The sequence below is a fragment of the Pterocles gutturalis genome, unplaced genomic scaffold (genome assembly GCF_000699245.1).
Source record: "Pterocles gutturalis isolate BGI_N339 unplaced genomic scaffold, ASM69924v1 scaffold25176, whole genome shotgun sequence".
NCBI classification, from domain to species: Eukaryota; Metazoa; Chordata; class Aves; order Pterocliformes; family Pteroclidae; genus Pterocles; species Pterocles gutturalis.
The window spans coordinates 11,322-24,578 of record NW_010101154.1 but is presented as its reverse complement, the minus strand read 5'-3'; the positions used below and the strand labels follow the sequence as shown (position 1 = coordinate 24,578).

At 45.3% G+C, this 13,257-nt stretch overlaps 1 protein-coding gene across 1 annotated transcript in view; it reads left to right on the top strand.

Moving 5' to 3' along the window:
• The window catches only part of LOC104468403 (kinesin-like protein KIF18A), a gene marked incomplete at its 5' end in the record, with an annotated part of 110,775 nt that extends 104,710 nt beyond the window's left edge, over window positions 1-6,065 (top strand). The window contains one exon of the mRNA XM_010082520.1: window positions 5,994-6,065. Coding sequence (XP_010080822.1) covers window positions 5,994-6,065 — 72 coding nt within the window. The remainder of the gene's footprint in view (window positions 1-5,993) is intronic.
• Between the last annotated feature and the right edge of the window lie 7,192 nt (window positions 6,066-13,257).

Sequence of the window (13,257 nt, the reverse complement as noted above, 5' to 3'; positions counted from 1 at the left end):
AAAGAGCTGGAGGCAATTAAATAAAATTAACAAGGATCTTAATCTCCCTACATAATGAGGACGTGAATATTTTCTTTGCCTGGCTTGTCTCCCTCAGCTTTGAGCATTTTGGGCTGTTGCTGTCCCTCAATATATACTTGTTGGGGTCTAGCATGACCCAACCCTCAGCAAGCCGGAGCATCCCAGTGCCGTGACAGTGTAACTATGGCTGCTTACCCTGAGCCTCTGGAGAAACTCCTCTGCGAGCAAAATTAATAAACATAGTGGAGGTTCGGGCTTAGGGAAATGTAAAACAAGCCAAGTAAATAGGAAAAAAGAGTAACAAAACTTGGTTAGTTTTCCTCGACATGGGGAAGGGGACCCCTTCCATGGGCTGGCTGCCATTCACGCGTACCTGTTCACCTGGGTTTGTCCGACCACAGGCTTGTAAGGTGCCTCTGGCTCATCTGTCCTTCCTTGTGTGTATGCCCCAAGCAGGGGAAGAAAAAAAAATATTTTTTTTTAATTGGGGTACAACAGTTTTGCAGGAAGCAAGTAACACTTCTACCTGCATTGATGGCTTTTTTTCCACCAGGCTTCTGAAATCCTTCCTATCAAGAAATGTTTCCTGGGACCCACAGCCACTTGTCCCCAAGGGTGGACTGTGCTGGCAATGCTGCAGGCTGGGGACCAGACCTGTGCAGGAGCTATCTGCACTGTGTGCCTTTCTTGATCTCCCAAAAGATGCTTTTTACTTTTTTTCCTCCAGCTTTTTCCCACCCTCTGAAAGCTGGAGGTGATTGATTTTGCATGACTGTTCAAAGCTTCTCCTGAATCTTCTTTCCCAAAGCCTCAGAAAAAGGGGCAGGGGTAGGAGGAATTAAAAGGGACACACATTTCTTTGGGTTTTCTTGACATCAATCATATTTTCTGAATGAAAACTGCTGTATGGTGACATTTATGGCATCGACATTATATGTCCAACATCCTACAGAGTAGCAATTCCCTTAGAAAAGGCTTGTGTGTCTGGAAAGCATTTCCTCCCCTCCAGCTCTTTAGTCGGCAGGGTTTGCTTGGCACTCGGGCGCACACATTGAATCCTTTACGTTGTCATTCACCGGGGAGCTCTCGAAGGCACCAAATAAGCTGTGCACACCGGGTCTCGTGTGCTTTCCTGCTAAATGGAGAGATTAGCAAAGCCCGAGCAGAGCTGGCTCTTACTGCCCAAAAAAGGGGTGTTTTGTAGCAGGGAAAACAAATTTTGCTGAATCCATGAGGTTTCCAGAGGCTTGAAGAGAAAGCTGTGACTCTGAGCTGTGTCTCTTCCCAGCAGCAACTCCTTTGTGCACAGCACACCTCCTTTCACTGCATAATGCTGGTAGACGAGTCTAGATGTGACTCCTCCCTGGCAGAATTTGTCGTAGCTCCAGTATATGGGGTGAAGGGATAACTGGAGACTCAGCTCTAATTGGAACAGCCTTTGCTTCGTCCCCTCTAAATAGACTTCAGGAGGAATCTGGCACTTTCAGGGGAGGGTGGGAAAAAGAAGTCTGAATTTCTAGAGGACTGTCAAGCATAATTAGATCTTGGCATATATTTGCAGGCATCAAATGGATGTTGAGACAGCTTGTGAGCAGCGTCCTGAGCCTCGCTGCTGCGAGGGTGAGGACTGGGAGGAGCAGAGATGCTCAACAGGAGTCTGTGTTTGCCAGCTCTTGGGAGTCCTGTTTGTGTTTAAATAATCCCTCTTGGGATATATGAGCAGTGAGCATTGCAGCTGGGTGAAAAAATTTAATGATAGAGTTCTAAGGGAAAAATGCTAGTCTAGCAAAAAAAAAAAAAATCTGATAAATTCATAAGGCTTTTGCTGCCTGGGTCAGTTTATGGAGTTGTGAACTAGGGAAAAAAATAATCTTTAAGTGTTTCATTCTGACAATGTAAAATAAATGTGTCTGGTTTATTTTAAAATAAAGGTATCACTGTTCTCTTATACTTTTTTTTTAATACAGTCACATCTTAGCCAGTGGAAGTTTTTGTTATTGAGCTGAAATACATATTATAGGTCCATTTAAAACTGATTATGTGGGTTAACCTGATCTGCAACCCATATCTCGGGTCACTCCTTGACATGATAACGAAAGAATTTGAGTCTCATGCGCCACTTCAACTGGTTGTGTATTTCTGTTGGTTTCTGATTAAGCAAACGTGTGAAATTCAAAACAGGAGTGCTGACAGCTATTGTACCGATTGAGGAATAGTGAAACACATGGGCTCTGAAAATAACAATATAACGTCTTTCTGCACTTGTTTAGGTGGAGGCTGCCAATTGACAGCCTGTAGTCCAGACGCAGCCTGTTCCTGAATGTTTTCTGCTATTCTATCATAGTATAAGTTGGGTTTTTTTCCTCCATTAAAGGAGTCAATAAGTTGGGTGTCCTGGCTCGGTTGGTTAGAAGTAAATCCAAACTTCTGTATACTGCTTAGTACATGATGTGGCTTCTCTAAGTACAGGAATATGTCAACGTTTTCTGGCAAATGGTGTTTTCAAATGAAAGTTATTCTTGTAGTTGAAGTAAAAAGCCTCTTAAGACAGAAGAAAAAAACCATAAAAATGTAAAAGATTTAAAAAAAAATATGCATTAAGCCTTTTCTTATAAAGGAAAAACCCCAAAACCCTGGAAAAAACAGGAACGTAAAGGATTTAAAGGAGTATAAAGCAGAGGTGTGCTACACCTCTGATGGTGGGTGGCAAGCCCCTGCGTCGGGCAGGGTGGCTGGTCACCTGCACCTCCAGGAGCTGTGGTCCCTGTCACAGATGATTCACGTGTTTGTGCCCACAGACATGGCATCTGTCCCATTCTTGTGCTGCTGCCCACCTGCCAGCATTTTTGACCCTTTCTTAACTTTTTTTGAGAAAGATCCAACAGAACTAAAGTGCTAATATGTAAAACCTACCAGTGTGTCATCTCCTCTCCCAGGGAGAATGTGGTCTCTCCCTGGCATTGCCCAGCCACACTTGGGTGGCAGGAGGGGTGGTAGCTGCTGCCTTCTTTCCTGGATGCTAACAGGTCCCAGGACAGATATTGTCCAGTGTTTTGCACAGGGTAAAAGCCCAAGCAGGCAACTGTATTTAGTGGCTGGTTATCCCTGGTATGATTTACCTGGAGCTGTGAAGTGACTTCTTGATCCTAGCTTCTCCAAATGCTATTTTGGAAAAAAGCCCTAAATTTTGGTGGTGCCCTAGCCTGAGTGCTCTGCTGGGCTGCTCCCCTGCCCTTTGCAGATGGCTGTGCATGTCGCACAGCACGCAAACCACAGGTACACCAGTAAGTGTCAATAAGCTAAATAAACCGCTGTTGGGGGAGTTTGCAGTGCCATAGGGCTCAGGACACAGCCTGACCCATCGGGGTCTGGATCCTGGGTAGGTTGTGCTGGGACCCCAAAGGGAGTTCACAGCACCTGGCCCGTGCAAGGTGTCCCCCCTCCAGGCAACCTGCAGAGGGAGCGGCATGGCCAGGCAGGCACTGCCTTGTCTTCTTGGAGGGGTGCAACCTGTCACTTCTGCATGGGACCCCTCGCCTTCCCCCGGGTTAGGGACAGCCCTTCTGGTGTACCCACTGAGCCTGGGAAGAAATGCCAGTCTATGAACTGGGGTGACCTGAGCTGACCCACAGAGAGGAGTGAAAGCCTTAAATATGGGACTTTCCAACCTTCAGTCTGCCTTAAGCACTGAGAGGATGATTGAACAAGGAATTGTTTGTTTTTTTTTTAAAAAAGTATAACTTTTATCTATGTCTAGAATTACATTTTTAAGACATTAAAAAGTGCTGCTGTCAAATCCTGTAGTTTTCCATTGTTGAGACCAACAAGCAAGGCACCTTCCCATCTTATAATTACCACTTTTTGCTTTTACTACTGGTACTTGAGCCATCTTGTTTGTAAATCACACCGTTGTGTTTTCTAACATGCTGTTTCCCTTCCCCGCTAGCCAGTTCCCACCTCCTCCCTTGCCTGTGTCCCAGCTGGGGTGGGTGCCCTCACTCAGGACCCCCACGCCTGGCTCCTGCTCCCCCCCTGTCCTGCTCAGAGCAGTCATGGCTTCAAGACCCTGCTTGACTCCAGATAGAAGAACCTTTGGGAAATCTGGTTTCACTGAATTAAAACATTGTGTGAGCAAAATGCCCTTTAACAAGAAGTTCAGTCTGTGTAAATCTAAGACTTTCTGATAAGTAAAAAATCCCTTTAAGGTGTTTTATGTATTAAAACTATTATGGAACTTGAAGGGACCAGGTGTATTATCTCCTCGGCTGGTGCTGGATGGCCGAGCTGCACTCGCACGGCTGAAGCTGAACTGATTTACACCAGCCGAAGGTTGGGCAGTTTCTGTGCAGGGGTGTAACGGTCTCACCCAGAGCCCTGTGCAGAAAGGCGTCCCATCCCCATCCCTCTGCAGGAGGAGTGGAAAGGGGAGCCTGACCCATGCAGCCGCAATGACGAGCAGCCCTTCCCTCCTGAAAGGTTGCCTCGTACCCTTAATTACAAGCAATTGGAGCTCATAGTACAAAGTTGTTAGAAGCAAACTTTGTAAATGTGCATTGTCATGGAGACAGTATAGATCAGCTGAAGGAGCATATGGTTCTTTACTCCTTCGAGCTATCACTGGAAGGAGTAGACTGAGGAATATATTTAGTGTTTTCTTTTCAACAGATGACTAAAGATAAGGAAATAAAATTAGTTTGAGAAAATCCTCCTCCTCCTCTATGGGAAGCTGGCTGCTCTTCACTCTGCATTAGAAAAATATTACTGAGATCTGTTTTATAGCTGATCATTGACAGGCATTTTGGAAAGGTCGTATCTGAGAGACTCTCTTCACGAGCACCAAAGAAAAACAAGAGTATTTTTTTTCTTTAAAATTATATTAATTTGCTGCTCTTAAAACCAGGGTCTGTGTATGATTTTCACAGAAAGAAGACAATTCTTCCTTAAAAGAAGACTCTTGATCATAACTATATGCTCACATCCACTTTAAGACCATTTCATCACATCTGGGCCAATGAGAGCTCCTTCAACAACCAGAGATGAGCTAACACTGGTATCGGTGGAGCGGGTAGTTCCCTGCAGCCCTGTGGACTTGCCTCTTCCCTGTCCTGGAAAAGCCCTTGGCTGCCCCTCTGTCCTTCTGTTGAGAATGCCAATTGCTTTAGTAGTGGGATTTGTAACGTGATTTAGTAGAGCCATGGTGGAAACAACAAAGCCCTTTGTCTCAAGGGGTTGGAGAGAGATACACTGGGCTAAAAAAAGACAGCGAAATTGTTGATGATATCACCAATTCTCAATAAAAGCTTTTTTTTTTTTTTTAGGGGGGAAAAAAGAAACAAACAAAAGCATCATGCAAAAATATTTGACCAGCTTTATGGACCCCATCCACTAGCAACGGGACCCCTGTAGTTCATAAGAGTTGGACAACAGATGTGAATAACTAATTACACTTCTTTAACAGCCAGTCTTTAGACAGGAACAGCATTAGTATAATTCATTCGCTAGTTAACAGTTCAAGAGAACAGTGGATTGTTCAATACTTGTGCTCACAAAGGGCGGTCTGACAGCATTGTCCCAGCTGGAATTAGTTGAGGGAAAATGTTCCCCTTGCCAGGCTGAACTTCATGTGTACTCCTGGACTGCAGGTGGAAGAAGAAGATAGGAAATTCTTTCCACCTGGTTGTGGTCTGCTCAGGAGTGGTTATAATCTTCTTCATAATGTAACAGTTAGCATGGTATCTTAGGAATTTCAGGGTTGATGCTCTTGGGTCTCTCTGGAGACAAAAGCACAGGGAAAGATGAAAGGGCCATCAGCTGGGTGAGCATCCTGGTGGGAACACGGGAGGTATCGCATTGCTCAGCCCCGTGATCCCCTGCTGCTGTGGCTGAGGATGGGCTGGCTGAAAAGGCTTCAACACTTGGTTCTTGGGTGACAGAATTGCCTTTTAACTTTTTTTCATATTATTTATTCTCAGCAAGACAACAAGCTGTCTCCTAAAGAGAGCAGTGTCCATCATGTGGCAGCAGGAGATTGCATGAACATTTGAGAACTCACCTGGCAGCTGTGCCAGGCAGTGTAACCAGAAAGGGGGTCATGCAAACAGGAAAGGGGTTCGGCTGCAGATTTTCAGCTGTTGGGAGGCTTTGTTTCTTGATGCTGCTGCTGTTTCACTGGCAGGTACGTGGCCCAGGGTCCAGAACAAATTTGTTCAGACCTGGTTTTTTGCTTCCCTCCTCTGGGTCCATGGTCCTGAGTGAGCTGCTGCTCAGGGCGAGATCTTGTTTCCCTGCCTGAGCATGGGTCTGTCAGACCGGAGGGGGGAAAAAGACACATACACACACACACACAAAAAAAAGTTGGCCATGATTGAGCACATGCAAATTTGTCTTCACTGGTACTAAATCTTTGGGTGAATTGTGACCTTCTTTACCTTCTGCCTCAAGACTGCACCTGTTTTGCGCTTGGAAGGGGTTTTTTTAGCACAAAACTATATGTTTTGGTTTAAATTGGGCTATGGAGTGCTAAACCAGAACACTAAATAGGACATTCATAAGCCTGCAAAGTTGAGCAACCAAAAGAGGGGAGATGTTTGAATTAAGGCAGCCAAACACTGGAAGTCTGGCAAAATTTCCAGTGTCTGTAAAGCAGTGTTTTTAATGGGACATACTGAACGGATTTATAATGGGGGGATGATATACACCAAACAAAATGCACATATTATGCGATGTATAATGTAACTTGACAGTTTTAACTGTGTGTATAATTAGTGATATTGACTCAGTAACACCAAGAGCGACTTTTTGCTGGCACTCCATCCCATTACATTGAATATTTCCCAAGGAGGAAAATCTAGGAGGCACTAGTCAGTCACTGACTCACTATCAGCTGCCTCCTTGCTAAAGCCTGAATGTATTCCATAGTAAGTTATTTGTCACAGTGACTCAGCATTGTAGGCTCCTTTTTAATTTCTCTTTCTCACCACAGAGCCAAGAAAATCTCCCACCTCCCCATGCCGTATGCTTCTGAGATAGCAGTTTGTATCATCGGCCAAAGGATAACACATTTAAATGTGTGCGAGGAGCCTTATAAGGGCATTAACACTTGCCTCCAGGTTGGATGTCACGACGGCGAGCCAAGGAGAAGTGCCAATAATAGATTCCTTGTGTTTGTACATGCCGCGGTGACTATTTGTGCCGTTCGTGGGAAACGGAGTGATATGCCAGACGGCGAAGTGTTTCATTTATCCAGAGTCACGGGGGCTGATCCTGAGTGAGTCTTTGCTCAGAAATGCAGCCCCATTCCTGGAAAGGTCAGCGAGTGGATCCTGCCAGCCCAGGGGCTGGCTGCAGGAGGGGAACTGGGGATCAGCTCTGCAGCCTCTCCCTTCAGTGGGGAGCTCCCCTTTGGCCCAGAAAAATCAAGATTAAGTGATATAACTCTGAGCTGCAGCAATACACGTGCCATGACTTGCACATCTCTACCTTGGTTTCCCCTGTTTAATTCAGGAGGGTGAGATTTACTGTCCTCTGCAAACTGCTCTGTGTCCTCCGTATCGAAAAGCTGGTCCTGTTAATTGCAGGTGTTCCCCAGCTGGTGCATCAAACCAGTGGGGGAAAAGCTGGCGAGCCCAAATTCCTGCTCTGATTACATCATTCCCTAAACCACCGCTTCACCCATAGGGGATGGGGGAGGACAGTTGGGTGATGTGAAAAGTGGCTGGTGGTGCCCGCCTTGATGAAGGAACAGCGGAAAGCAGAATAACGCCGCTGTTCCTCTCTGCCACCTGGTGAGTCAAATACTCGTGGCATCGTCTTGTGTTTACTCAAATAATGACTTGTTTTCATATTGCTCTATCCCTCAGGCCCTATTGGCCACAGGTGTAACTTGTGGAGAATTTATAATTCAGGCAAAGAAGCCACATGCTTTTGTACTGACTAAGAAACACGGACCAATTCCTAGCAAAATAAATAGTGTTTAGCCAGTGTGAGTCGTGTGCGAATGAGAGCAAGTAACCAAGAGCTGGGGGGGGAGGTGGGTCTGCAAAGTTCCCCAAACATTCTAAGTGGGGAGAGCATTGTATAGATGACTTATCTGAGTCTAAACTAATATAAAGTACTAGAAGCTCAGTCAAAGGATGTTTGTGTAAATTTTGAATCAAATCCATCTGGCTTCCTGGTGCAAGAGTGTGGCTTTCAATTAAAAATTAATGCTGCCGAGATCCAAACGAAGGCAGACAAAAACCATTTCCACTTTGCGCCCTATGTGATGGGTGACAGTTGAAAGGGGAAAAAAAAGATGAATTGGATTACAATAGTATTTGAATGCCTACAAATGGAAGCCTAAACAACACTGACTTCATTTCCAAGCTGTTTTACGGAATCAATCATTCTTGCAGGTAGGAATGCACTGTACTGCTGCGACCGAATAATCCTGCCATAACAAGCAGCATCTCCCCCTCTGACCGGTTTGATGCCAGGTAGGAAAATCCCTGCAGACCAGGAGTTTGAGAGCCCCTGTATAGAGATGTACATGTCAGTACAAATAGGAGTGCCACACGCAGTAAGCCAGGCACCGGCTGCTACTTCACGGCCAAGAGTTTTGCACAAACAAAATGGTTGTGACTTATGCTCATGGTTTGGGCTCCTGCGCTGGCCAAGTGGGTGGGTGGATGGCTGTGTTCCTCTCCCTGACGGATGGCAGGGCTTCAGCTGCTGGAATTTTAAGGACCTGTTTCTGTGCTGGCAACTACAAACGGAGCTCTTGCGAATGACATGTCATCCATCACCAAACCTCCCCAATCACTGTTGTATCAGGATGGAGTGACCAGACAGCTCAATTAAGTTTTGCATATGTTATTTTTTCCCCTGAATTCTTCCGTCTCCTCCTTCCTTTGTTACTCGAGCATTTATTTATGAAGATATTTGCAATGAGTGCAAAGGTCAAGTGTAATGTGCTAGGGGTCAAAAGCTGATGTTTACTTAATGTCAGCTGGGAAGGGAGGTGAGCTGGAGGCTGCCGGAAGAGGCTCGCGGTGGGTGAGCTCCCCAGCCCGAGCCCTGTCAGAGCAGGGCAGGTTACAAGCTTCAGGAAAAACCTTCCAAGGCTGGGAGAAGAGTAAATAACACATCAGCCCGGAAAAGCCAGGCTGCACGTGCTTACCTGAACATCAAGATGTGTGTGTATATATAGCTATAGATGCATAAGTGTCACTACTGCATTTTTTCCATTGTATATGCAGCACTCTTTTGGTGCCTGTCCATGACGTTGCATATTGCAAGCGTCTGGCTATGCTGTACCGCCTTTGAGGTTAAGCAAAGCAAAACATCCCAGGCATGTTACTGAAATACTAAACAAAACCAAAAAAATGTCTGGCTCTCAGGTCATTAAAATGTTAGAAATACTCTTATGACAGATCTTGGAATCTTGTTGTTTTCCAAAGCTGATTACTCGTCCCCTTCTGGAGAGCAGGGAAAGAAGCGAAAGTTCAGAGTTTCTCCAGAATGGAAGTGCTAAGCAGATAAATGGTGGGGAGCTTCACAGCCCACTGCACTGTTGGCTTCCTCCTATCTTTGCAAAACTCTCCTCAAGCCACCAAGTCACCAGGCAAGACCCTGACAATATCATTTTTTTCTCTCTCTTTCAGATGCTCGGTCATCTTTTCCCAGGAACTATTGTCAATACTAAGAGTCTTCTGTGATCAAAAGTCCCAACTGAGGTGACATTTTCTAATTTGTCCTTTTTTTCTGATCTTTCAGCTGGAAACTTACAGAGCTTAGGAACTAGTTGCATAAACAGTCGTCTTGCACATATAGATGTAACACCACAGGAAATATTTTTCCAAAGAAAACTGTAGAATAACGTTTCACATTACTGTAGGAACTTCAAAGATAGGCTTGTTATTTTTACTTTCCACTAATTTCTAAGCATTTGTTTGATACTGTTCTATTTTATATAAGCACCAAAATATTTTTTATGTTTTTCTCTGATAACTGACTATAGAGATAGTAATGACTTGGAAGATAGCTCTTGTCTGTTCCATCAGCAACAGGAAGAAATCGCATCCCTGGGGTAACATCCTCAGAAGTAACACTTGGTCTTGCTTACGTGGTGGGTAGAAGTGACCCACTGCAGAATTAAAAATAGGAATTGTTATGCCAATACCTTAAGTTTCAGTAATGCTCATGTCTGGGACTTTTCTCTGCAAGGAGGTTTCCATACAGAAATTTCAGTGGTGGTTCTGGCTACTGATGCTGCCTCCTGAAAAGATTAGAGCTCAAGAAAAAAAGGAAAAAAAATATTTTCTAATGAAATGGTAAAAGTATGTCATAAGGATTCAACAAAATCTCATGTGGTTGATCAGTCCCTCAAAAGTCTCTCTTTTTTTTTTCCCATCCAAATGCTACTTTTCTGATCACCCCTGAAAGCAAAGGGAGAGTAGTAGAAGGGTGTTATTAGAGATGACCCTAAAGCTCTGCACTGGTTGCCCTTTCTCAGAAGGAGGCAGGCTCGTCACTTGATCTCCTGCCAATTAACGACAGCCCTGTCAGTTCTCGCTGAGTGAGAAGTGTCAGCCTGCAGCAGCTCTGGGAGTGGTGACCCTCCTCTTCCCAAGTGCTCCTCGGAGAGCAATGCAGACACCACGGTAGCGTAATGGGCTTCATGTAGGATTTTGTGTTCTCTCCTCTTGGCATTGCCTTTGCAGCATTGGGCGGCCCTCATCCTATATTGGCATTCAGCTCCAAAAATAGTTTCTCTAAATTAAATGTGTTGTCCGTACGTCTTACGATGACAAAATAGGCATTGTGAATGCAACCTCACTTTTGACTTTGCTTCTGCAAAGAACTGCATGATGTGCAGATGGAAAGCAAGTATTGGAGCTCTTTGGTTTTTTTTCTCCTCCTTTCATTGTTTGTGCTGGTTTTACAGCTACTGAAAACTGAAATCAAACAAACAAATCAGCCAGCCCTAAACTACCCTGATGGGACGCTGTAACGGCCACCTCAGCAGCAGTGGCTCAGCCCTGGCCACAGCAGGTATGGGCTGACACAGTTTGATCAATCGAGTTCTTGTGGGCTGGAAAGGCTCACAGCTTGAAGTGATTCAGATAGGGCTGGTAAAAGGGGCACGATTCCCGTGGAAATGTCTTTAAGGCTGGAAGGCAGGTATGGCTTTTGCTGGAGCAGTTCAGTCTGGGAACGGCTCTGCACAAGGGTCCTTTCTAGCTCCACATCAGGCAGCAGCAGACACAGGGCAGGTCTCTCTAAAATAAAGTGAATTTCTTGGTTTGTACAGAGAGGTGTGGTAGGTGGTATGAAAGCATTCGGTATGTCCCTTTTTTAGTTCTTTCTCTTTACTTCTGGGTGTAAGGAGGCCACAGCTGCTGCCCATACTAGTGCTTCACACTTTTCTGTCTCCCCCCAGCTGAAAGCCTCAAATCCATTTTTGTGAATAAACGCTCCAGAGAGGCAGCTCTTCCATTTCAGAGATGGAGAAACCGAGTCACACAGGTAAGGAAACGATTCACCTGCATCTGTGAGCATTGTAAGGGACAATAGAGCCTAGGTCTCTGAATTTCTAGCTATCTGCTCCAGCTACAAGTTCTGAGGGGAAACTTTCATTTTTCCATGACCTGTAGGGATTTCTGCTTTCTGACGGGACCCAGCTGTCTGTGGCAGAGGAGAGGTGCAGCTGTGGAGGGACGTTATGTAAAACACAGTGTGGACACCAAACTGTTCATCTAAAACAGCAGAGCTGGTGTCAAAAGGTTTCTGTGAAGGCAGAGCAGTGAAAGGCGGTGAGCACACAGGGATGTCAGCAGGGCTGGGGGATGCTCCACGGCTAACCGCTGCTTACAAGGTCCTGGTACTAAACTGCACTTCATGTCTGTGATAAAATGGGCATCCTAACACCCAGAAAGGCGAGATTACCTTAGGTAGACATGAGCTTTCCAGGTGGATCCCTCAGCCATCGAAAAGCTTTCATTTCAGATTGATTTTTCAGTGGGTGAAGCAGGGTTGCTCTCTCACGTGGCAGTTTTGTTCTGGGGGGTGGCTGGTTGCTCAGCCCTTCACCATTAATGCTGTCACTTTCTAATAAAAACATTGATTTGTAGATTTAGGTTGGAATACCTGGGACAGCTGTCACCCTGCCCCAAAGTCATAAATTCTCATAGTCTTCCTCATCTGCCAGTCCTCTGTGATTAAAGCAGGAGCTCCTTGGAGCAATGAATCACCGAGACTCATAGGTATTCACTCAGCGCGGTACCGCTGCAGCCCGCTCTGTGTGTTGTCCAGGCACTGTTTGCCTGACATAAACAATGGATAAGATGTCAAACATGCAGAATTGCTCTGGAAGGAAACAGCAACTATCTACAGAGCTCCAGGTTTCCTTTTAAGCTCGGAAATTAAATGTGGGGGTTCTCTAAAACTAACACAAATGCTGGGGTGGTTGGCAGTTTCTTTTATTTGTGCATATAAAACATGTTTCAGTGCAGCAGGGAGAGAGATGCCATTAATACCTAATACCAAGTATGCAAATTACTACTGGATTTCGTGTAAGTAATTTAGATCCCCTTGGTTTTTTTCCACAGCGTTCTCTTCTATTTATCAATTTCTTCCCTGTGTCTCCCAGTTTGCCTGTGTCTTCATTCATCATTCATTTACAAAGCCATTCGGAGCATCAGAAACCAATTTCCTCCCTGAACTCGGTCCTGTAACAAAACAAGGCTACCCCGCATGCAAGTGATGTTACGAAGAAGTGTGCTGTTTTGAACAGAGGAGTGTGTAGCAGGAGGTGGATTAAGACTAAAAAGAAGCCAAACTCTGTGTTTCTCAGACTAAGTCTTGTCTTCAGCTCAGCATCCCTCCGCAACATAAAAATAGATGCTTCCCATTTTGTTCTGCTGCACAGGTCTGTAAACTGTCACAAAATGACACGTCAAGCTAACGGACACTGAAGTTTGACTTGCACTTTTGTTCTCTTCTCGCTCCTGAATCCTCGATTCCTTTCTCCAATCAGACAGCCTAATTAGCCCAAGCCCACCCAACGAGTAGCTGGCTAGCAGCTACCCATCCCGCGCGTGCTGCTCTGCCTCTGAATCACTGCCTTCACTGAGATCCAAGGGCTCTGCTTTACTCTCCCTCCGGGGTGTGCGTGTACGAGCGTGCAAGCACACTGCAGGCAACCCGCGTCTCATCCCTATCTGCAGATAGCAGATGTAAATCACCGGTGCTGTTACA